Here is a 26,254-nt window from a genome sequence, read left to right as displayed (position 1 = left end):
GAGGTTAACATATTTTTTTGCGCCAGCGCCCCCCCTGCAGTCTTGCGCCCAGGGCAACACCCCCCCCCCTCCCCCATGCCACTGCGGCCACCCAGATCCACAAAGATTACGGATGTGTACATGGCCCTTGTAAGGTTTTGATCTGTGCTATTTCTCGGCAGAAAGTGTTCTGCATTGGGTATTTTTCTGTGATAACTAGGCATGAATGTGGTGTTCATTTCACAGCCACATCCTGTCAGTCTGGTTTCCAGTGTCGGATGTGCTACTGGATATGTACAGAAAGAGGAAGAGCCTCTGTTAATTAGAGACACGCATTGAATTACCTGCCAGCAAAGACCCCCAGCATATAGGGTCCGCACTACAAGAAAAAGCACTCAGTTATCTGGAGGCTAATGGTTTTGCAACCTTGTAGACTTTGTCCTTTCAGGCCCTGAAATCTCACTCCATGTGTTTAAGTTGTATATATTACAAACTTGCATAATATCAATGTTTAGTGCTATTTATCAATAAGGTACAACCCCTTTAAAGGGAACCTGTCACCACAATAATGGCCCCCAAACACCCAGGGTACCTCACAGCTGTGGTCATCATGTCCCAATAATGTTTTTGGGTACGTTGTCTAATGGATAATTTTGCTGTAGAACCAATTTATTCCCTCATGAGCCGCATGCAAATGGCCGTTTGAAGTTAAAAGTAACCTGTCATCAGAACTGGCTTATTGAACTATTGACATGTTCCCACTGTTGAAGCTGCCAGCTTTCAGAAACTGATTTTGTTGAATTAAAAAAGAAACAAAAATTGTGACAAAAATTCACTTTTAAAATGTACCTGACGTCATAAAAGTGTAGCTCAGGGAGGCACGGGGCGTATCGCTGAATGAGGCAAGTCATGTTTTCTAACCCGTCCAACTTGCTCTCACTGACCTCCCCTGGCTTCCTGATGTCAGTGCCTGGCAACGCGAAATCTCATGCAGGCGCAGAAGACCTCTTTCCGCAGCCAGGACCCTGACCTCAGCTCACAGTGGTCCCAGTTTCTCCTGAGTGCAGTGAGCACTTGAAGCCTCCACTTATTGCACGTGTCAGGATCGCGTCTCTCTCATACCGGTGTGAGACGCAACCGTAGAAGAAAAACAGGAGAGCCCGGCAGCCTCCATCATCAAAGACAGTTAGCCTCGAAAATCCTAGCAGGGTCTTTGGGTCTTCTTGTCTTAGGTGGTGGTGGCTGTTGGGCTCTTCTGTTCTTCTTCTACGGTGTAGTCTCACTTCTTCGTGAGTGAGACGCGGCCCTGTCTGAAGCTATGATGCAGCAGGGGAGTTCTCTTGATGGAGATCATCACAGCAGTGAGAAATCTTCCCTAGCAAAGAAGAGGAGGGACTGGCCAAACCTCTGGCTAGTCTCTCCCCATTAACATATCAGGCTACGCAATTTTTGGGGAACATATCAAAAACGGGGGATATCTCATGAACAGGGGGTATGCCATGCTCAGTGAATGCTAAACAGTTATATATATATATATATATATATATATATATATATACAGTTGCAAGAAAAAGTATGTGAACCCTTTGGAATGATATGGATTTCTGCACAAATTGGTCATAAAATGTGATCTGATCTTCATCTAAGTCACAACAATAGACAATCACAGTCTGCTTAAACTAATAACACACAAAGAATTAAATGTTACCATGTTTTTATGGAACACACCATGTAAATATTCACAGTGCAGGTGGAAAAAGTATGTGAATCCCTAGACTAATGACATCTCCAAAAGCTAATTGAAGTGAGGTGTCAGCCAACGGGAGTCCAATCAATGAGATGAGATTGGAGGTGTTGGTTACAGCTGCCCTGCCCTATAAGAAACACACACCAGTGTGTTCACAAGAAGCATTGCCTGATGTGAATGATGCCTCGCACAAAAGAGCTCTCAGAAGACCTACGATTAAGAATTGTTGACTTGCATAAAGCTGGAAAGGGTTATAAATGTATCTCCAAAAGCCTTGATGTTCATCAGTCCACGAAGACAAATTGATTATACATGGAGAAAGTACAGCACTGCTGCTACTCTCCCTAGGAGTGGCCGTCCTGTAAAGAGGACTGCAAGAGCACAGCGCAGACTGCTCAATGAGGTGAAGAAGAATCCTAGAGTGTCAGCTAAAGACTTACAAAAGTCTCTGGCATATGCTAACATACCTGTTAGCGAATCTACGATACGTAAAACACTAAACAAGAATGGATTTCATGGGAGGATACCACAGAGGAAGCCACTGCTGTCCAAAAAAACATTGCTGCACGTTTACAGTTTGCACAAGAGCACCTGGATGTTCCACAGCAGTACTGGCAAAATATTCTGTGGACAGATGAAACCAAAGTTGAGTTGTTTGGAAGAAACACACAACACTATGTGTGGAGAAAAAGAGGCACAGCACACCAACATCAAAACCTCATCCCAACTGTGAAGTATGGTGGTGGGGGCATCATGGTTTGGGGCTGCTTTGCTGCGTCAGGGCCTGGATGAATTGCTATCATCGAAGGAAAAATGAAATCCCAAGTTTATCAAGACATTTTGCAGGAGAACTTAAGGCCAACTGTCCACCAGCTGAAGCTCAACAGAAGATGGGTGTTGCAACAGGACAACAACCCAAAGCATAGAAGTAAATCAACAACAGAATGGCTTAAACATAAGAAAATACGCCTTCTGGAGTGGCCCAGTCAGAGTCCTGACCTAAACCCGATTGAGATGCTGTGGCATGACCTCAAGAAAGCGATTCACACCAGACATCCCAAGAATATTGCTGAACTGAAACAGTTCTGTAAAGCGGAGTGGTCAAGAATTACCCCTGACCGTTGTGCACGTCTGATCTGCAACTACAGGAAATGTTTGGTTGAAGTTATTGCTGCCAAAGGAGGTTCAACCAGTTATTAAATCCAAGGGTTCACATACTTTTTCCACCTGCACTGTGAATGTTTACATGGTGTGTTCAATAAAAACATGGTAACATTTAATTCTTTGTGTGTTATTAGTTTAAGCAGACTGTGATTGTCTATTGTTGTGACTTAGATGAAGATCAGATCACATTTTATGACCAATTTGTGCAGAAATCCATATAATTCAAAAGGGTTCACATACTTTTTCTTGCAAATGTATATGTATGTATATATATATATATATATATATATATAACAATTCTTTTGGTTTGGTGACAGGTCCTCTTTAAAGGGTGTTCAACGACGCATGGACAGTGTAAAATTTCCTAAACCCTGTAAGAGGGGGAAGAAATTCCTGGCCGTCTAGGGCTGGTTTAATTCCCAGTTGTGAGAAGGCCAAACATGCGCAGTGACTTGGCAATGGATTGTAGGTCGAATACCAAGGGCCAGTGCCATTGAATCGTGAATGAATGCTAGGAGTCAGTGCCAGCAGAGGGCCCGATTTTGATCATATTTACCTCATTGCTGCTGAGGGATCTCACTCATCAGTATTTTTTACCAAGTCCTACAAAAAGCTTGGTGGCCTGGAAACTCCAATAATGTTGCATCATAAATATGGTGGGAAAAATGACTTGATTTTGAAACTACAAGAAAATTTAGACTAGAACATTCAGAGTCACAGGTGCATATCCATCAAGCAAACATGGTTGATAAAAAAAAAATGGCTGCGGTATATTAGTGTTAGGCACCCATCTGCGGAAGCCATCTTGACGCCTGGTAGATGGGCCAGACACACATTTGATCAAAAATGTGCGCAAAGAGCTTCCATTTACTCATTTATAGTAAGTAAAATACCACTTTTATTTAGAATGATCCCCATTTCTCAGTTCTATTGTTTGCATGTATAATGGTGTGCAGTGATGGCCAGTTTGCAGTGTTCGCCGACGAACACATGCGATCTGCCATCTTTATTCCCAAGCCCGGCGATGCAGAGGTAAGTCCTTACCTGTGCCTGCGCCGCGAGCCGCTCTGGAACACATGCGGTCACCGGGAGCAGGCAGTTCCGAGAACAGCCCGATGAAGGTTGTTCTCGGAACTGCCTGCTCCCGGTGACCGCATGTGTTTCAGAGCGGCTCGCGGCTTGATTTTGAAACTGGCAGAAATGGATGAATTTTCCTAACAATTTTCTTATATAATGACAAGCAGATTTCTGGGATGTAAGCTGACATTCTGGTTTCATTATAGAAATGAGGATCACTTGCCACCAGACAGTCCTATAAATTCTCACCATCCGAGCAGACTTGTGCGGTAAAGTCCTGCTGAGAAGGACAATTAGGCCTTGTATATTTCTTCCTCCCACCCCCTCCATTTTAGGTGCTGTCATATACCGAGAATTTCTCTAAATTTCATGGTTTTGTTACAACTGTCTGGTCTTGATTTATTTTAATAACCTCAAATATTCACTCACTTTCCGAGAGTATTTACCCTATTACAAAATGCCAGAGTCGTAAAGACAGTGGAGATCTAAGTGGTGGTTTTCGATTCTGGGTCAAACATCAATTATATTTTAATGGCATAATCATTTTGAAAGCGTACTTCTGAATTTATTGGCCCTGCTTCCCTGTCTGCACTTCTCCTACATAAGTAATATATTTAGCCATGAGAGGATGTGGGCGCAGCAGTCACCGCGAGCTCAACATCTCAGGTGGTTAGCTATAACTTTTGCTATAATATTTGTGAATGGCATTATTGTCCTCGTCAATACTTGCATCCCATACAATAACAGTACTGGAGCGTCTTTTGTGTTGTCGTTCTTCTCTTTTTCGTCCTGAAAATGTATGGATTGACAACAGGGTGTTACCATACAGTAGAGTGTGACAGCATGGATTGGACAGTTTTAGACTAGGGAGTTCAATAAGAGAAACTCGCAACGTGTGTCAGTGTAAATTCCAGGTCTGAACTCTACTCTGGTAGAAGCGCACAGCATTATAATGATTTATAATGCTGTGCGACCCTGAGAGTCCTGGAATCTATTGTGTTAGGCCTCCTGCACATGACCGTTTTTTCCCCCCATTTACTAGCCGTTTTTTGCGTTCCGTATACGGTCTGTATACGGAACCATTCATTTCAATGGTTCCGCAAAAAAAACGGAATGTACTCTATGAATTCCGTTTTTCCATTCCGTTCTAACATAGAACATGTCCTATTATTGCCCGCAAATCACGTTCCGTGGCTCCATTCAAGTCAATGGGTCCGCAAAAAACGGAACACATACGGAAATGCATCCGTATGTCTTCCGTTTCCGTTCCGTTTTTTGCTGAACCATCTATTGAAAATGTTATGCCCAGCCCAATTTTATCTATGTAATTGCTGTACACTGTATATGCCATACGGAAAAACGGAACAGAAACGGAAACACAACGGAAACAAAAATCGGAACAACGGATCCGTGAAAAACTGACCGCAAAACACTGAAAAAGCCATACGGTCGTGTGCAATAGGCCTTATACTGACAGCATTATGTCAGTGTAATTCAATAGATTCCAGGTCTAACAGGGACCCGCAGCCTTATATTACCATAAATTGTATTATAATGCTGTGCATTCTATTCATAAACTTCTAGTAGAAGTGATGGAGAAACTTTACTGCAGTGAGGGACACTGTTAAAACCCCCTTCACATCCGGACACAACGGGGGTCTTTAATAACCCCTGCTGGTCAAAACGTAACACAGCTAGCTTACATTTAGAACATTTTCTATGCCTCAAACAGACGTAGAAAATGGTAAATGAAAGGGGCCTTTCGGCCCGCCCACACCAAGCCCCCGTTTTTAGATATGGCGTCAGTTGGGAAAAGTCGCAGATTGCGGCGCAAATAACCTTTGCACCGGAATCTGTGACAGATATACAAAAAAAACTGGCGTATATCATTTAGTAAATGACCCCCTTCAGTGGACACTACAGCCACCATTGCAAGAGTACAATTTCCCGCCATAGATTGTGCAGGAAGAAACTTGAGAGAGAAGAGGGCCATAACTCCCATCATTGCCTAAATCCATACATTGTTGTCAGAGAAGAATTGCACCTTGTACAGAGTTTTGCTAGCGTTGGATGTACTACAACTCCTATTTTGGACTTCAGTAAAGGCAGACATTTATTCTGCTCCATCGGGTCTGGTCACTGGCTCCTGCACGATATACCGGCCTTTGCACTCTACGCGCACCCATCCAAACATCACGGGCACCCCGATTACCATCGGTCAGGATTCCCAGAACTGGGGTTGTTCCCTGAGGTAAGAAAGGGTGTCCCCTCCCTTAACTTAACTGCCCTAGAGAGCAACTATATATGAAAAGCCACTGTGATTGACTGTGACAGCCAGAGCCACTACCACTCCCATCCTCCGCTCCAGCTCCTCAGGGGCTCGCTGCAGAACCTCCACCTATCCGGTACTGATGACTATCCTGGGGATAGGCCATCACTACTGAAACACCCGGAAAACCCCATTAATAACTTGCAAACAACTGACAATTGAGAAGAAGTTTACAGACACCAAAACCTTAAAATGAAGCATAACCGAAAGTATTAAGCGCTGATGACAGATGTCGAATGGAACAGGGGGGTGCTGACAGGACGGCGTGCGAGTGGGCTAGGTGTGACATGTTTCCTCACTGCCTCAGCATGGCGTTATATATAGCCGGAGTACGCTGCTATTTTAAGCCTGCATTTTCACGCCTGTTAATAATACCCGCTACTTCCCTGCACTCTCTGCAGAGCCGCGGCTCCTTAGGGGTTAACAGAGGCTTCCGCTTTGCCTTGTGGGTTTTCATTGGTTGTTCTTCCTCCGGGAAGGATTCAAATGGAGCAATTAGGTTTCCTTCCTCATCAATAACCAGAATCTGCAGAACCATGATGTCACGGTGCCATCTGGTGAAGACACAGGGGACACGGCCGACCCTTTTATTTACACGCACAGAGGCCACTTCCGAAATACTGTGATGCTTCATTTCTCCTGTTCAATGGCAGAGGATTTCTTGTACGCAGGCGACATTAACCCTGTATGTGCAGCGTCAGACTTCTCACAGCGCATCCCACACGAGATGATGGATCTGTATCATTTCCAACCATACAGTCGCTTCATGTACACTGTGCACAAGAATACAGTGCATTACCCTAGGTAAAGCCATGAAAGTAGATGTGGCCCTAAAATATCTGGCGTTATCTGACTGCGCAGACGTCCCTCCATTGCTTGGCGTGGCTGTGATCATCTGCGCTCAGGATGCAGCCCACATACAGAGCAGTGCTGCAGGCTGCCATAATGCAGTTTTCCACGGTTGATTATGGTTGGCCAACACAGCCTCTCAGCATGGACCTTGACAATAGAATGACAGGGCTATCTCTTAAAGGCACAGCACTTTTCATGGAAACGTTTCCTTGTACTTTGTACTATGCACTGCTGTATGATACAGCGAGACAGATCCGGATGGGACATTAACCTACGTTATACATGAAATAAGGCGGATACACTTCTAAATAAAAATAAAAGGATCAAATGGAAAATGGAACTAAAGAAAACGCCTATTTACAGGGGGAAAGTACCACAAAATACTCCTAAAAAGAAAATATCCCCTGTAAATAGTCGTTTTTGAGTTACATTTGCCATTCAATCATTTTATTAGTTAAGTCTGTCCATGGAAAAGCTGGGAAGAAATATGACCACCACAGCTGCTCCCACATTCATTGACACCCAGCTTTAATGGGCTCCTAGGGGTACAGGGACCCCATACCCCTCGGAGCCCCCTGAAGTGAACGGAGTGGCAGTTTCAGCATTCGGCTCCATTAGGGTAACTACATACGGTGCGGATTACGTGAGGTTTTTCCACATGGATTTTTATGCAGAAAAAAGGCAGAGCGAGAGATCATGCACACAACCGTAGCCAGTCCTGCGGTCCGCAAATTACTGAACCACAAAACACAGATACCGGCCGTGTGCATTTTGCAGAACAGAACGCCCAGTCTATGATAGAACAGTCCTATCCTTGTCCATAATGCGGACAAGAATAGGACGTTCTATATTTTTGCGGATGTACCGGCATACGGACGCATCTTTTGCGGCCCCAATGAAGTGAATGGGTCCGCATCCAACCTTGAAAAAATGCGGATCGGATGAGGACAAAATATATGTTTGTGTGTATGAGCCCTAATACAGTACCAGCAAAGTGAATGACATATGACAAATGTCATGGACACTTTGCTTTTTTCTTATGTGCGTGACCTGTTGTGGGGATTTTAAAATCCGCAGCATGTCAATTGTTTGTGCGATTCCGCACCTTATGTAGAGTGGTTTTCCCCACACACTTCCGTAGGGTTGTTACCATAAACATAAAACTGCATAAAAACCTCACAAAAAGGCACCAAAACTGCAATGAACAGTGCAGATTTATGTTTTTTGGTGCAGATTTTTTGCGGATTCTCTGCATACAAATCTGCACCATGTGCAAGAACCCATAGGCCCCTTTCACACGGGCGAGAATTCCGCGCAGGAGCAATGTGTGAGGTGAACGCATTGCACCCGCACTGAATCCGGACCCATTCATTTCTATGGGGCTGTTCACATGAGCGGTGATTTTCACGCATCACTTGTGTGTTGCGTGAAAATCGCAGCATGCTCCTCTTTGTGCGTTTTTCACCTAACGCAGGCCCCATAGAAATGAATGGGGTTGCGTGAAAATCGCAAGCAAGTGCGGATGCAGTGCGATTTTCACGCACGGTTGCTAGGTGACGATCGGGATGGGGACCCGATCATTATTATTTTCCCTTATAACATGGTTATAGCTCTGGAGGGGTTAAAAAAATTATAATATTTTAACTCACCTTAATCCACTTGTTCGCGCAGCCGGCATCTCTTTTGTCTTCTTTCTTCAGGACCTGGGTAAAGGACCTGTGGTGACATCACTACGCTCATCACATGGTCATTCACATGATCCATCACCATAATACAATCTACACAACCTTGAACTCAAACCTGAACTGGTCTGGGTACCACAGTCGGTTTTTTAAAGACACTGCACCCGCGCAATAAAAACTGAACAACGGAACGCAATCGCAGTCAAAACTGACTGCAATTGCGTACCTACTCGCGTGGGTTTGCCGCAACGCATCCGGACCTTATCCGGACACGCTCGTGTGAAAGAGGCCATATTCTGGATTCACAAGTGACTGAAAATCCAGTGTAAAAAAATAATCACACAAAAAAAAAAAAAAACGCAAAAAGACCGCACATATTACACGCGTTTTTGCTGCATAAAAGCCAGCAGATTTTACCCCCTCCATTAAGAAAGGTTAAAAAAGTAAATTGACATGCTGTGGATTACAAATCCGCAATGCCGCAGCTTTTCTGCTGTGTTTTTTTTTTTACACAGCTTGTGGATGAGAATTCTGCAATTCTCATCCACTTTGGTGGTACTGTACAAATGTACGATGACAACGTGTGACACCGGCATTAGGGCCTGTTCACACAGTGAGCCTCATGCACACGACCGTTTTTGTGGTCCGCATCCGAGCCGCATTTTTTGCGGCTTGGGTGTGGACCCATTCACTTCAGTGGGGCCGCAAAAGATATGGACAGCACTCCGTGTGCTGTCCGCATCCGTTGCACGGTTCCGTGGCTCCCCCCAAAAAATACAGCATGTTCTATTCTTGTCTGTTTTGCGGACAAGAATAGGCATTTCTACAATGTGCTGCCTGTTCCGTTCCGCAAATTGCGGAAGGCACACTGGCGGCTTCCGTTTTTTGCGGATCCGCAGTTTGCGGACCGCAAAACAACGGCACGGTCGTGTGCATGAGCCCTTTACAGTGTAATTTGTCACTCTGACCTGTTTTATAATCTCTGTCGCTCATTAGTGTTTCATGGTAACTTGCAGGGTTTAATCTGCTATTGCCAAAGGAAATTAGAGCATTTTTGGGTATAGGACAAAGCCCTGGCCAGCTTAAAGGGGTTCTCCGGGCTTTTAATATTGATGACCTATCTTCAGGATAGGTCATCAATAGCAGATCAGTGGGGGTCCGACACCCGGCACCCCTGCTGATCAGCTGTATGAGGAGACTGCGCGCAGTGCGCACGTGTCATCTCCCTTCCCTTTTCCTGCTGCTGCTATGTCTATGGCAAGGCAGCAGGAAGAGACAAGGGAGATGGCACATGCAAACTGCGCTTGCCATCTCCTCATACAGCTGAACGGCGGGGGTGCCGGGTGTCGGACGCCCACCGATCTGATATTGATGACCTATCCTGAGGATAGGTTGTCAATACTCAAAGCCCGGAGAACCCCTTTAAGGGTTTGGCTACATGGCGATCTTGATTGCGTGACAGCTGTTGTGTCCAAGCATCACAGTGTAGCAGTGCTAGAATAGAAATAAATGGTGTTGCAGCACAACTAGCATGAGTGCTGCCACCATAAATCTAATATTTTTTTTTTAAATCCAACATTCTATTCTGGGGTCGCAGAAAACATTCAAGTTGCGCTGCTGCACCATTCATTTTTATGGTAGCACCGCTACTCTGCGATCCTTAGGCACAAGAGCAGTCTCGCGACCAAGATTGCAGCATAGCCGAACCCTTGCCGTCCTGTTGGAGATGTCCGCTGTACTGCGGCGCTTCTGCCAGGAACATACAGGGAAGAGATGTACACATGTTCGTGGTCCTTGTAATTGATCCCCCTTTTCTTTTGTGTAACAGTGAAGACTATCCCGCTGCTGCCCCTTCATGAGACACCTGGGCTCTTACCTAATTATCATCTTGCGCTGAGCCTTTAAGTGGCCCTCAAGGACTAGAGCATGCACTGGGATAACCCAAACCAGTCCCGCACGTTCCCTTAATCTACTGTTTACTGTAGCAGAGCTGAGCCTGTCAGTTCATGAGTCGAGTTTGTCATTTGTATATAGTACCGTGACATTTCCATAGAAACATAGAATGTGTCGGCAGATAAGAACCATTTGGCCCATCTAGTCTGCCCAATATACTGAATACTATGAATAGCCCCCGGCCCTATCTTATATAAAGGATGGCCTTATGCCTATCCCATGCATGCTTAAACTCCTTCACTGTATTTGCAGCTACCACTTCTGCAGGAAGGCTATTCCATGCATCCACTACTCTCTCAGTAAAGTAATACTTCCTTATATTACTTTTAAACCTTTGCCCCTCTAATTTAAAACTGTGTCCTCTTGTGGTAGTTTTTCTTCTTTTAAATATTCTCTCTTCCTTTACCGAGTTGATTCCCTTTATGTATTTAAAAGTTTCTATCATATCCCCTCTGTCTCTTCTTTCTTCCAAGCTATACATATTAAGGTCCTTTAACCTTTCCTGGTAAGTTTTATCCTGCAATCCATGTACTAGTTTAGTAGCTCTTCTCTGAACTCTCTCTAGAGTATCTATATCCTTCTGGAGATATGGCCTCCAGTACTGCGCACAATACTCCAAGTGAGGTCTCACCAGTGTTCTGTACAGCGGCATAAGCACTTCACTCTTTCTACTGCTTATACCTCTCCCTATACATCCAAGCATTCTGCTGGCATTTCGTCTTCATTGTCTGTGCTTTTCCAAAGGCATTAACTATATTCAGTGTCGGCAACCCGTCCATTGTTATTTTCAAGAAACGAACCCGCTAGGCCTCAGACTGGGCTAATACAATGCGTCTGCTTGGAAACTCCCTCAATATAGAATACACGTTAATGCACCTTCATGATGGCGTGTCCCTGAAAGGGGCATGCCCATCTTACACATTTATGCCCGCATCCATCTGTAACTGCCTTGGCTTCAATGGAATGGACACCATCAAAGCGGCTGCACAAAGTCGGCAAATAGGGCTCAGGGTTAGGTGAGGGCCATACCATTAATACCGTATGTAAGGTGGGAATACCCCTCTAACTCTTTGATGCCCACAGCCGTATGATGTATATTAGCCCTGTAGTGAGAAGGATGTCTGAAAGGCTTCTGACAGGAGTATTTTTCAATATATCCCTCCAGATGCTGCTGTCTACACAAACAGCGGCATATGTCGGCCATAGACTCTCACACTAAATAAACTGACTACACTTTTCTGTACAATAAAAGAAAAGCCTGCAATGAGCTGGCGTGATAGAGGCACTCATTCTGGATGAAGGCGCCACAGTTTTTGCCGGTATATGCATCTATGTATTCTTGTGTACAGTAATGTGAATGGAGCCTATAGAATGGTGCCGTTCTTCTTTACATAACACTTTTATTCGATCACACTTATGTAACCTAAAGATCCATAAATTCTGCTATTCTGACTGTGATGGTAATGCCAGTTTTTTCCCTTTACATGACAATTCAATATATTTGGCGCCATCTAGTGTAAGAGCACGTCATTGCAGTTGTCTACATTGGCTTCTAGTGAACCAAAGCATGTGGAATAGTGTTTAAAATTGCAGGATAGTGAAAACTTTGAGAGGACCCGTCGGTTAGACTGACTTGTCTCTTTTACGAAATACTTGAATATAACAATTGTGGAGCATCTTTTCTTAGGACTCTTTCACACGAGCGAGTTTTCCGTTCGGATACGTTGCGTGTAGCGAACGCATAGCAAACAGACTGAATCCTGACCCATTGCTGACTCATTTGTTTTTCATACTTCATCTCTGCGTTCTGGTCCAATAGAAATGAATAGGGCTTGCTTGAAAAACCGAAGGCATCCAGACGCAATGTGTTTTTCACTGATGGTTGCTAAGAGATGTAGATGTTCAGTGTTTTTTTTTCACCTTCCTGAAAAAAAGCATCAAAAACTGATTGCCTCTGCATACAAACACTGAACGCAGTCGCAGACAAAACCGATTGAACTTTCGTGCAAAACCATCAGTTTTTCCCTGAACACATCCTGAGATATAAGCCTGGGGCCTCATGCACACGTCTATATTCCTCTTCCTTGTGCTGTCCGTTTAAAAAAAAAAAGGAAAGAACACTGACCGATACACATCATTGGGGCTATCCACACATCAGTTTTTTTGTCATGGCCCACCTAATCCAAGAATCTCACCGCAAGTCCTATTATTGTCTATTTTTTCAGATGAGAATAGCCCTTCCCCTATTGATGAGCGTGAGAAAAAAAAAGTGTTCGGGAAAATGGAAATCTGGGGTTTTTTGCTGACTGAAAATCTGATAAAACTGTGTACTTGAGGTCTAAATTGGCAACTGATTGTTAGTATTCACTTTGTCAAAGGAGCGTGTCCCTACACAGTGCAATCAGGACTAACAGTGTCAGACTGTGTAGGGACATACCACTTTGACAAGGAAAATGGTGATATCCAGTAATTGTTTACCATTTCCAGGAGGAATAACAGAGGAATTGCACAATTCTAAGAAAATATGCTTCACAATGCTTCTTTAAAGGATAATGTATCTACACCTTTCTGGGCAATTGTTATGGTTGCACTTTACTCATTTTGGGCTAAATTTTTTTTTTTTAATTGGTCTTTATTCAAAATATTAAGCCGTTCTGTCATTAAAGGGTTAACTGTTTGTCTATCTGTGTGAATAGTACTTTCACTTTGTGCCTCATTTAATAACCCTTGTCTCTAAATTACTACAAATCCGTATATACTTATTTAGGCACATTCTTATCAGTAGGAGAAGCATTGATCTATAACAAGTGTTTATAATGTCAGAGATAAGGAGCCCTCAACTGAGCTGCCTGATGGAGCAGAAAGAAAATACAGAGCCTACTACCAGATAAACTCAAGGCTGCACAGAGACAGGGGTTCAAAATTATTGAAAAATTATTTTTTAGCTCAAAATTAGTTCAGTGCAATAATAAAAAAAATTACCCCCAAAGGTGTACATAGCCCTTAGGGATATGACACTGGCTTCAATGTATTCATTTGTAAATTATCTTTGCTTTTGAAGTAGGATCTCAATATAAATGAATGTGTGTGTGAAATTATCAGATTTTTGCAGTCTAGTTCTGAAATCCTTTTTCTTTTTTTCTTTTTTTAGGTGCAGCGATTGTGGTGTGTCCTTGTCCCACCGCTACTATGAAAAAGATGGGAGACTGTTCTGTAAAAAGCACTACTGGGCACGCTTTGGCGGCATGTGCCAAGGCTGCTCTGAGCATATCACCAAAGGATTGGTTATGGTAAGTAAGATAAGCCTGTTGGGTTACGTGTCTGACAGTGGTGTGTATCTGTCCTTTTCCTGGGCAACAAGAGACATTTTGGACTGATATCTCTTATTGGTCATTGGTTTTTAATATGCAGATCTTTGTGGATCACTTTATGACACTGATGTTTCTGCTTTAATAGGTGGCAGGAGAGCACAAGTATCACCCAGAATGCTTTGTATGTTCCCGCTGTTCCTCTTTCATCGGTGATGGAGAGACATATGCATTGGTGGAGCGGTCCAAGTTATACTGGTAAGATACATAGTCACCCCCAAGAGATTGGTCTCAGTTTGATAGTGCCTGATATACCAGTAGACTACTCTCCATCTTTATACACTGAAAGCTCGTTCACATCTGTGTCAGAGGCTCCATTAGGGCCCTCTGGTGCAGGTTCTATTAAAAATACTCTGCAAGCAGGACCATTTTGTCCAGTAAAGTGCCAGATCGCTAAAGGATCCGTCTGCCGTCAGTAATACTTCTTATCATTTTTTAAGGGAATGTATCGTGAGAAAGGACATCTCAGCATTTTTGGATAATTTTTTTTTACAATTGTGTCAATATCTATTATTATTTAAAAACTCTGCAATCTTGCAGTTTTTATTCTGACCGCTAAGGCTAGTGCTAAAATAATCCGGCAGGCTGTTGCGGCAGAGGAATAGCCTGACAGATTCATCATATCTGGTATAGCCAGATACTACCTTTATCCACCGGAGCCCACTGACTATAATAGGACCAGACAGGGATCCAGCATTAGTGTTGGGATTCGGCCAGACAAAAATCTTACTCGCCGGAGCCCTCGACTATAATCGGACCAGACATTAGTTTTTGTCTGGCCGAATCCTAGCACTACTGCTGGTAAAAGGCTGGACTCCTGCTGAGTCCCATTATAGTTAATGCTAAAGCAGTCTCTGGCAGTGCCGGATTATTTTAGCGCTAGTGTGAAACTAGTCTAAGCCCAATAATAGGCTGACACTTCTCAATTCTTAGCAGTTCTCCTCACACCTATATATTAGATAAGTGATGGTCACAGCTTACCTCCTCCCCCTCACTGCACAGATGACAGAGCGCGCCCACAACTCTCTCACATAGAGGCCATTGAGTCATGTCCAGACACTGATTTCTTATGGCCAGACATGGTGGCCACTACATAGATAGAAAAAAAAAAATATATCCATATTTGCTTTTACTTTTACTTAGCAGAAATAATATGGTTGATGTATTCTTTTTAAATTATATTGTATGCTATTGTACGCATCATAGGCAGACATTTAGGAACAAAAATATACTCTTCAGCTGTACAATCAGATGATGCAATATTGAAGGGTTTATGCAACGTCTCCAACAGCCCCTCCATGTGCCGGGCCCCTCACAGGTAATATACTTATCCCACTCCCAGTGTCTCTCCTGGTCTCCGCACCGCCACTGCTGCTTCTCCCTGTACACGGATGAAAGCATCCGGTGTCGGGGGGGGGGGGGGGAGCAGGCGGTGACGGGGATGAGCCTCCCTAGCGTCACCTGCGATGCTAGGGAGGCTCGTCCCCGTCCTCGCCTGCAATTGGCTGCTCCCCCCTGACACCGGATGTTTTCATCAGTGTACAAGAAGAAGCGGTGGTGCGGGGTCCAGGAGCAGGGCAAGTATATTACCTGTGAGGGGCCCGGCACATGGGGGGGCTGTTGGAGACCCCTTTAATACTGCACGGAATATATCGCCAAATCAGAAACATTACTGCATTTTAAGGAATTGAATATGTCAGGCTGTGGCTGTATTGTAGAGCTTTATCACTATTACACATAACCTTGTTTCTGTACGAGGGACATTGAGAAGGGTTGATGGTTGCCATGTCTACCTGCCAATGGCCACAAGAGCTGAATTCCAGTGTAAGCATTTGATATTATACGTAATGCACATATATGAGAGAGAGGTACATATAAAGGAATTGCATTGAAGGTAGAGAACCACTAAATAGTCAGATTCTGGCTTTAGTTGTAGAGCAGGTTCAAGGATTAAAACTAGGGTTTCATTGATGCCTTTTCATAAATGTAACCTAATTTCTCCTGACAGTGGACCATGCTACTTCCAGATCTCCCTGACGCCCGTGATTGACTCCCCAGTCTCTCGATCACCTCATACGGTGACCCTGGTGTCTCTTCCAGCTTCCGATGGTAGACGTGGTCTGTCTGTCTCCATCACTCCATCCTGTGCTGAGCATTCTCACACTGTGCGAGTCCGTGAGTGAGTATTTATGGGGGTTCTGTGACAATTTTCATATCTGAATCTAGAAATAATATATACGGTAATAGACATAGTGTGTGATATGTGAAAATTGTCATCAAAGTGTTTGCAGCTGCTGATCATCTCAGGTCCAAGGCCCAGAACCACAGCAAATGACCAAGCAAGGGAAAGCCATGGTTAGGCTAGCTTCTCACCTGCACCGAATGGACGTCCTTGTAAAACATAGATGGATCAAGTCCTCCAGAGCGGGTCTCTGTTCCGGCTTTTAGGTCCCAAGTGGGGTATTCCCTTTTTTTGCCACCCATAAGGGTGGAGTCTACAAGAGACAACCCTTTTGGAAGACACTTCTTTTCTTCTGCTGTTTGCTTAAAGGGGTTTTGCAGTATTTTTATAAATGACCTATCTGGCACCCCACACCCCACTGAAAATTTGCTCCGACACTGTAAATAGGCACCTAAACTACACAAACCAGTCCACTACACAATGGACAGAGCTGTGTAGTTCTGGCGTTTCTTTTCTGATGCCATAGTTACTCCTGAGCAGATGATTGTCTGGGTGTCAGACCCCCACTGATCTGAAATTGATGGCCTTGCTTATTTTCCAGTATAAAAATCCCAGAAAACCATATGCAAAAAATATATAAATATATATACAGTACAGACCAAAAGTTTGGACACACCTTCTCATTCAAAGAGTTTTCTTTATTTTCATGACTATGAAAATTGTAGATTCACACTGAAGGCATCAAAACTATGAATTAACACATGTGGAATTATATACATAACAAACAAGTGTGAAACAACTGAAAATATGTCATATTCTAGGTTCTTCAAAGTAGCCACCTTTTGCTTTGATTACTGCTTTGCACACTCTTGGCATTCTCTTGATGAGCTTCAAGAGGTAGTCCCCTGAAATGGTTTTCACTTCACAGGTGTGCCCTGTCAGGTTTAATAAATGGGATTTCTTGCCTTATAAATGGGGTTGGGACCATCAGTTGCGTTGAGGAGAAGTCAGGTGGATACACAGCTGATAGTCCTATAAAATGGACTGTTAGAATTTGTATTATGGCAAGAAAAAAGCAGCTAAGTAAAGAAAAACGAGTGGCCATCATTACTTTAAGAAATGAAGGTCAGTCAGTCAGCCGAAAAATTGGGAAAACTTTGAAAGTAAGGGCTATTTGACCATGAAGGAGAGTGATGGGGTGCTGCGCCAGATGACCTGGCCTCCACAGTCACCGGACCTGAACCCAATCGAGATGGTTTGGGGTGAGCTGGACCGCAGAGTGAAGGCAAAAGGACCAACAAGTGCTAAGCATCTCTGGGAACTCCTTCAAGAATGTTGGAAGACCATTTCAGGGGACTACCTCTTGAAGCTCATCAAGAGAATGCCAAGAGTGTGCAAAGCAGTAATCAAAGCAAAAGGTCGCTACTTTAAAGAACCTAGAATATGACATATTTTCAGTTGTTTCACACTTGTTTGTTATGTATATAATTCCACATGTGTTAATTCATAGTTTTGATGCCTTCATAGTCATGAAAATAAAGAAAACTCTTTGAATGAGAAGGTGTGTCCAAACTTTTGGTCTGTACTGTATATATATATATATATATATATATATATATATATATATATATAAAATTAACCTGTCGTCAACTTTATTCTGCCCATACTAACAGCAGTATAAAGTAGAGACAGGTGAGTTGATTTCAGCGGTCTGTCATTTAAAAGTTAAAAGTAAGTGGTTGCCGAGAACCAACATCACAGTCATTGCAGACTGGGCCTGGAAAAGAGTCACGGCCACCTGAGAAGAGTCATGGTTATTCATGAATTCCTGCTCTCCTGCCCACCTGCTGATGACTGACAGTCTTCTACCTAGTTTTCTCCCTTTCTCTCTAGGAGAGAACTGCCAATCATCAGCAGATGGGCAGGAGAGCAGGAGATTATAATAACCATGACTCTTCTCAGGTAGATTTGACTCTTTTCAAGGCCTGAGCTGCAATGATTATGATGCTGGTTCTCAGCAACCACTTACTATTAGCTCATGAGTGACACACCGCTGAAATCAGCATTCCTGTCACTACTTTATGCTGCCCTCAGTGATGTCAGCATAAAGTTAATGACAGGTTCCCTTTAAGCTTTGAATAACCCCTGGGATTTCCCCAAACATGGGATCACCCCCAAAAAGACTAATTTGTCTTTGTATAAGCCCCTCCGTCTTTAGGGGATAGCAGGATTGGCAAGTATCACAACACTCTTCAATACTGTAAAGAAGCATTATTGAAATGTTAACCTGGCCGACATATGCAAAAGTACCCCATCAGTCATCACTGGATAGATTTGGATAGCTTTTTCATTTTTGTTCAGATAATTGCTATCAGGCCCATATCAAGGTCTGCTGTACAAATAATGCCGCCATACAAGGCACAAAATACTGTACTGCAACGACCAAATTACAGAGCAGTAAACTGCCCGAGTGAACAGAGCTCAACCATAACTGTATCAACGATGGACACACAGAATTCCAGACTGTTCAGAAATACTTGTCTAATTTTGTCAGCTGTTTCCATGGAAACCTTCTTTTCATTGCTCGCACGCTCAGAGATTAGGTCACTTTGACCGAGTTTGGTGCCAATAGATTTTTTTTATCCATAAAGTTAAGTAACTGCACAAGGTGAGGATGTGGGCAGACAACCGAATCATCTGTTTGTGTCTATATTTTTTCATGTATCTGCAGTGAATGCGCTCCACAATGTCATATATGCGATCATTGAAAATATCTTTGGGGCACGTTCACACATGGCGGATATGCACAGCCTTGTGCAGTACCAGCAAGGTGGATACGATTTTTAAAAAGATTCACATGCTGCCTAAAAAATGTGAAGTGTAAATACAGTGCGGATTTGAAATCTGCAACGTGTCAGTATATCTTGCGGATCTTCACCACAGATTTCCACCTTTGCACAGGTGAGGGTGAAATCCACAGCCATTACCACATGTAATTTATGCAGTTTATGCCACACATCCACGGCTGAATCGGCAGCGCACTTTTCTGTGGTATTTTGCGTCCCGTGGGCACATACCATTAGACACCCCTTCCATTCACTGACAGAAAACAATGAGGAATTGAAGCACAGATCATTTTCATAAATTGCAAAGCTTTCCAAACTAAGGGTAAAGATCACTTTGGGCTAAAGATAATTTTTTTTCCTGTTAAAACAGTTTTTCTTCTATAGATTTCAGTTTCGGTGCATGAATCTGTAGTCTTTATCTGTACTTTCCTAACAGTTTATGTTATCAATTTTATAATAATATAGTTTAAATGAGTGTTTATGAGCTGTCAGGAGTTCAGACATAAGTGCTACAGCTCCAGCCGACAGAGAGGTTCTCTGATGGATTCAGTGTGAAGCAGAAAGCCTGGTAGTCTGCAAACACACTGAAATCGAAAGCTCTAGAAGAAAAACTGTTGAAATTTTGTAATAAAGACCAACAAAAAAAATGATTTTTAGCCCAAAATGAGCTGAATAAAATAATAAAAATTTTTTATGTCCCTAGTCTTTAAGTCACAAAACTTCTTTAAAGGTGTTGCCCAGAATTTCTTAGAAAATGGTCAGAATAGGTTAAAAATAAAACAAGCAATACATAAAGGGTATTCTAGGATTTTAATATTGATAGCTTATCCCCAGGACAGGTCATCAATATCTGATTGGCGGGGTCTGACACCCAGCACACCCACTGATCCGCTGTTTGAGGTGCCAGAACAACGCAGCTCTGTCCATCTACTAGACCAGAGATGCTAAACCTGCATTCCTCCAGCTGTTGCAAAACGACAACTCCCAGTATGCCTGGACAGTCTACAGCTATTAGAGCATGCTGGGAGTTGTAGTTTTGCAAGAGCAGAAGGGCTGCAGGTTCATCATCCCTGGTCTAGTAGATGGAGCAGGAATCTGCAGTGAGTCTCCAATTTAAATAAATATAAGCAGCGCTGCAGTTACCGCCTCTATCCACTGCACAATCCTGGAATACCCCTGGTGCCTCTCGACACACAGGAAATAACCTCTTAGCTTATTACTGCCCATATGTAGCAGTGACCCAGTGATTGGCTGAGCTGGCATTTCCTGCATGTTGCGATGTACCAGGAAGTATAGACCAGCAGGGGACCTTATACCAATTTTGTTCCTTTATTACAAAATTTGTATCCTCCAGACATCCCCTTTTAAAGGAGTTTTATAACTTTTCTGTATCTCCTATATTAATGACCTATCCTCAGAATAGGTCATCAATATCTAATTGTTGACACCCAGTACCCCTGCCGATCTGCTTTTTGAAGAGGCTGTGGCGCTCTGGTGAGCTCTGCGGCCTCCTTACAGCGTACAAGGCACAGCGCCATACAGAGGTTGCACTACATTTTTTCCAGAAGAGTAAAAATACTCCTCTTACTATTTTTGAGGAGTATTTTAAGCTGAGGAGGGGTACAAAAATTGCAGTTATTCATCTCTTTTATATATATATATATATATATATATATATAAATGAGTTTCTGTCTAGACGTCTGTCTGTCTGGACGTTCTTTATGCGCGACCAAACGACTGGACCGATCTTTACCAAATTTGGCACACAGGTACATCAGGTCTCCGGGAAGGTATTAGACCGGGTCTCAGCTCTTTAGGACGTACCATTCCGGAGTTATTCCCAAAATATCACCTGCATTAGCCAATAGAAGCCAGCAAGCCTTTCACTTAAATCCGAACTGCCATTTACACAGTCACATGTCCCTTATTAGCCAATAGAAGCTCGCAGGTCCTACTCCAGGTTGCCATAACAACTGATCACAGGTTTTAGCAGTTGCTAGGTCCTTAAATATTCAGTCATATGACGTATGACGGCGCAACTACACTGCTACATGCATGGGGGGCAGGGGCCACTATTAAATGGACGGGCGCTATGGAGTTCTCTGATAAAGGGGCGGGCACTGTGGAGGTCACTGTTAAAGGGGCAGGCACTGTGGAGGTCACTGTTAAAGGGGCAGGCACTATGGAAGTCACTGTTAAAGGGGCGTTCACTGTGGATGTTACTGTTAAGGGGGCAGGCCGCTGTGGAGGACATTGTTAAAGGGGAGGGCACTGCGGAGGTCACTGTTAAGGGGGCAGGGTACTGTGAGGTCACTGTTAAGGGAAAGGGGTACTGTTTCATTCACTGTTAAAGGGATGGGTGATGGGGAGGTCTCTTTTAAGGGGCAGGGAACAGTGGAGGTCACAGATAAGGGGACGGTCCCCTATGGAGGTCAGTGTTAAGGGGCGGGGTGCTGTAGAGGTCACTGTTAAGGGGCGGACCCCTGAGGAGGTCACTGTCAAGGGAGTGGGGTGCTGTGAAACTTGCTGTTAAAGGGGCAGGCTGCTGTGAAGGTCAAAGTTAAGGGGATGGGCTGCTGTGGAGATCCTATTTTAAGGAGGTGGGGCACTGTGGGGGGGTCAGTGTTAAGGGGTGGGAGGCTGTGGAGTTAACTGTTAAGGGGGCGGGGTGCTGTAGAGGTAAATGTTATGGGGGATACTGTCAATATCTTTTAACGACACACACAAACATTAAATGAAATAGATGAAATATACCCGTGCGAAGCCGGGTCCTTCTGCTAGTATATATATATAATACGTAGACATAACATTAAGGGGTTGCTATTCATGCAGGGAAACCATTACTAGTCTCCTCTATAATGTCTTCCATATAAAAATAGCAAATTTTGACAATTTTAAATTTATCTCTCAGAAGACTGAATCTTGCTACCTTTCTTGAAGCACCAAATCTGTCACGTAGGGATCGGAGCGGTAGATAAGAATTGAACAGAGACGTCATTATGGCAGGGAGCAGAGGGTGGCATTGTGGCACTGGGTGGGGTCTGGAACAAATGCACAGCAGGCAGTTATAGGACAGTCTTACACACAATATATTGGACTGTTGCACAGTATAGTGTACCCTATAGTCTTCTCTGTGATCTCTGGGCATTGGCTCCATACATAAACCTCTCCAGTGGTCCAGGGTACTTATATAGAAAAAGTAATAGCCAAGTGGCTAAACAAATCCCTGTTTTTGACCCTTATATTAAAACGTAACTTTCATTTGATTATTCCAATACCTAAAGACCTTTAGAAACCTGCTGTTTCTCCAGATGACCTTATTTTGATAGTAGTGTTAATAGAGTCTCAAAGGTCTATAAAAGTAATGTACCTGCTTTTATTGACCCTTGATACTTGAACGGGACTGAACTGCAACTAAACCATGTGACCCACGAACGTGCTGTGGCCTCCAGCATGGATGCCAGGGGTTAGATATTGATGACAGGTCACAAATATTCTCCTCTTAGAAAACCCCTTTAATATGCTTTGTTTTTCCATTCCTTATCATTTGAACTTGTTTTCTGTCAGTAAATGCAAAGGTATTCTGGACTTTTTTAACCCATTTTGCCCCAGAGATAGAGAACTGAATAGCCACGGAGGAGTAGACATATCAGAATTGACTAATGTGGCTTGTGAGACCTAAATAATGAGATGTCAGGTTCAGCGGTGATCATGTTCTTTTCCAGGTCATTAAAATAGTTTATTAAAATCACTATTTTGGAACCATCCATCTACAAAAAAAAAAAAAAAAAAACTTGTTTTAATTGCTCTGCAAACTTAAACCACATGTCTGCTTTTGTTACGGACACGGTTTATGTTGGGAATGGGCGATGGATCTGAGAGCTCTGGATTTTGCATGTAGTTTGCACAATGTGAGTGTATGTACATAATTGTAAGAAATATAGCAAATAATAGTAGATTTATAATATTTATTCTAATAATACATATTATTTTCTAGTTGTTCATGGCTACCCCATACATGATGAAGTATCTTCTATGGCGGAAATTGCTATAATAATGTATATACGCCAACACTCTTTTCAATGTGTTTTAGACTGGATGCTGATTGTCTCAGTCCCGACATTCAAGGCTCAATTCATGTTGGAGATCGGATACTGGAGATCAATGGCACCCCTATTCGCAGCGTTCCCCTTGATGAGGTGAGCCACTATACTTGATCTCTTGCTGTTTTTTGTCCTACTATTGTACATTTTTAGAAATCCTATCATCTTTTTGTTTTCTTTTCTGCAGATTGATATTTTAATACAGGAGACTAGCCGGCTCTTACAGTTAACCATTGAGCACGATCCACATGAAAATACCACTTTGCCCACTCCCTGCACAGAACCTGGAATCAGACGCCAGAGGCCTGTTACGTACGTCCATAGGTGTAACATTATGATCCTCCTGATTTAATAATTAGCATTATGTCTCATACTAAAACCATAAAATAACTTCTGGTGATAGGAATGTGCTGGAAGAAGTATAAGGGTCCATTCACACGTCCGTTATTTCTTTCCTGATCTGTTCCGTTTTTTGCGGAACAGATCTGGACCAGATCTGGACCCATTCATTTTCAATGGGTCCTGAAAAAAAATCGGACATTGAGCTGTCCGATTTTTTTCAGGACCCATTGAAAATGAATGGGTCCAGATCTGTTCCGCAAAAAACGGAACAGATCAGGAAAGAAACAACGGACATGTGAATGGACCCTAAGGCTGTGTTTCCACCTTGTTTTTTCAATGCAGTTTTTGAAGAAACGGGCAGGAATGGATCATAAACGGAGGACATGTGTAAAGGAAAGACTGAGATTCACTCCTGGGTTTGACATAAAAAAAATGACTGTGGAAACCCAGTTTCAAACAAGCGCATTTAGTACGGCATATACAGTCTATGTGCCGGCTGTATTTATCGAACTGCTCCTCTGACGTGAACTCACAGCATCATAATGATTTATAATACTGTATGTTCCTGGCCGACCTCAGGACTGCTGCACTCTGGACCTCTGCACTGTGCTCGCGGCATTGTCAGTAATAGTGATGAGCGAATTGGTTCTTACAGCTATGTACAAATCTGATTCGTTCATTACAGTAATTTACCTGCGGTAGAGGGACTGTCCCTCTACTCCCGGTACATTGCACTTTTCACTATGCGGCCATTACATTTATAACCTTTAACAGCAAGCTTCCCGCACTTGTGGATGGTGTGGTACCAAGTCTTAGCAATGTAAAGATGGTCTGGTGGTGGGAGGGTAAATATTTTTTACCATGTCTGTTTGACATGAACACCCCATATTTTATATAAAATAAAATCCTTAACAACCCTGACTGCAGGGAGCGCTACCATAGCGGTGCTGATGCTGCAGTAAGAACCTGTGATAACATTGCTGTGGTAGAATAGCACTTCCAGTGGTATATTCTCTAGCAGTTGATGGCGTCTTGCTCCCTTTTCCTCTGCATCTCTGCAGTATCTTGGGGAAGTTCTCCTCATCCTTGCTCAGAGCATGGTCACCTATGCAAAGCATAGGGAGAGAGAGTGCTGCCAGTGGTACTGTGATCTATCACACAGCAGAGCAGTGTGAGGTCAGCACGGGCAATGATCACACAGAGACACATTGATCTTACAGGCAGGAAATCAGTCTTTGGGGGGCCACCACCCAAAGCTATCCTCCATCTTATAAAGAACTACTACTTAAAGAAAATTAAGAGTTTTTATACTGGTATTTAATGTCTTTTTTACTTCTCCCATGTGAAGGCGCAGCTGCAGTATAGACAGATCACCTGGATCTAGCTGTGTGGGTTCCCCATCCTGCTCCAGAAGAGATATGTGTCGCTCTGAATCTGTCCGTGGTGTTACTGGATCACATCGTATATTCAGGTCCTCAGATCTCATCCCGGGAGAAGTGCTGGGAAGGGGCTGCTTTGGGCAGGCAATCAGGGTAAGTACCCAAGCAACAGGCAAGCCCCGTCCTATCCTGAAAAGATCCATCTATTGTGCTAGTTGAATCAGTACAGTGATCCCTCAAGATACAATGGCCTCAGGATACAATATTTTCAACATACAGAACAATGGTCTTTTTTGACCCATCGTAAGTTAAAACCAGACTCAACATACAATGCCTCAGACTCAGATCCAACCAATCAAGGACACTTCTCTGGTGAAATAGCTGGATTAGTTGCTAGTTAGCAGCTATTCCTGACTGTTATATATAAGGACTTGTTCTATCAGTCTTAGTTATCTGCTTATTTTTCTTAAATCTTAATTTTCTCTTATCTTGGATTACATTTTCGGGCTTTGGAACCGATTACTTAATTTACAATGGTTTCACCATACAATGGTTGTCCTGGAACCAATTAATATTGTATCTTGAGGGACCACTGTACTAAGATTTTTTTAATTTTTATTATTAATGTAATGTATTGTATGACATGTAATATTCTCTGAATACGTTTATCTTATACTGTAGGGCTGCAGTAAACAATTATTTTAGTAATCGAGTATTCTGTTGATTAGTTTTTACGATTAATCGAGTAATCTAATATGAAAAAATGAATTAATAGACTGTTTTCCTTTATAAAAACTCATCAGACCCCCTGCCATCAGTCCCCAACACCCTTCGTTCCCCCCTGTGCGATCAGCCCAAGTGCATCAGTTCCCGCATTGCCATCAGCTCCACTATCCACCCCCGTGCCATCAGCTTCCGCCCACCCCAGTGCCATCAGCTCCGTTCCCCCAGTGCCATCAGCTCCCCCCATCCCAGTACCTTCAGCTCCACTCCCCCAGTGCCATCAGCCCCTCCATGCCATCCATTGCCATGTATCCCACTCCCCCAGTGCCATCAGATCAGCCCATCCATGTCCCCCACTACCCCAGTGCCATCAGATCAGCCCCTCCATGTCCCCCAGTGTCATCAGATCAGCCCCTCCATGTCCCCCAGTGCCATCAGATCAGCCCCTCAATGTCCTCCAGTGCCATCAGATCAGCCCCTCAATGTCCTCCAGTGCCATCAGATCAGCCCCTCAATGTCCTCCAGTGC

General features: G+C 43.4%; 1 protein-coding gene across 2 annotated transcripts in view; it reads left to right on the top strand.

The window, feature by feature from the left end:
- Window positions 1-26,254, top strand: part of LIMK1 (LIM domain kinase 1) — a 115,816-nt gene that overhangs the window by 76,318 nt on the left and 13,244 nt on the right. For both annotated transcript variants that reach the window (XM_040423606.1, XM_040423607.1), the window contains 6 exons: window positions 13,935-14,073; window positions 14,240-14,349; window positions 16,160-16,330; window positions 23,273-23,378; window positions 23,470-23,594; window positions 24,973-25,156. In XM_040423606.1, coding sequence (XP_040279540.1) covers window positions 13,935-14,073; window positions 14,240-14,349; window positions 16,160-16,330; window positions 23,273-23,378; window positions 23,470-23,594; window positions 24,973-25,156 — 835 coding nt within the window. The remainder of the gene's footprint in view (window positions 1-13,934; window positions 14,074-14,239; window positions 14,350-16,159; window positions 16,331-23,272; window positions 23,379-23,469; window positions 23,595-24,972; window positions 25,157-26,254) is intronic.

The sequence above is a fragment of the Bufo bufo genome, chromosome 3 (genome assembly GCF_905171765.1).
Source record: "Bufo bufo chromosome 3, aBufBuf1.1, whole genome shotgun sequence".
Lineage (NCBI taxonomy): Eukaryota > Metazoa > Chordata > Amphibia > Anura > Bufonidae > Bufo > Bufo bufo.
The sequence above is the reverse complement of the archived record's forward strand: the minus strand, read 5'-3'. Positions and strand labels throughout refer to the sequence as shown.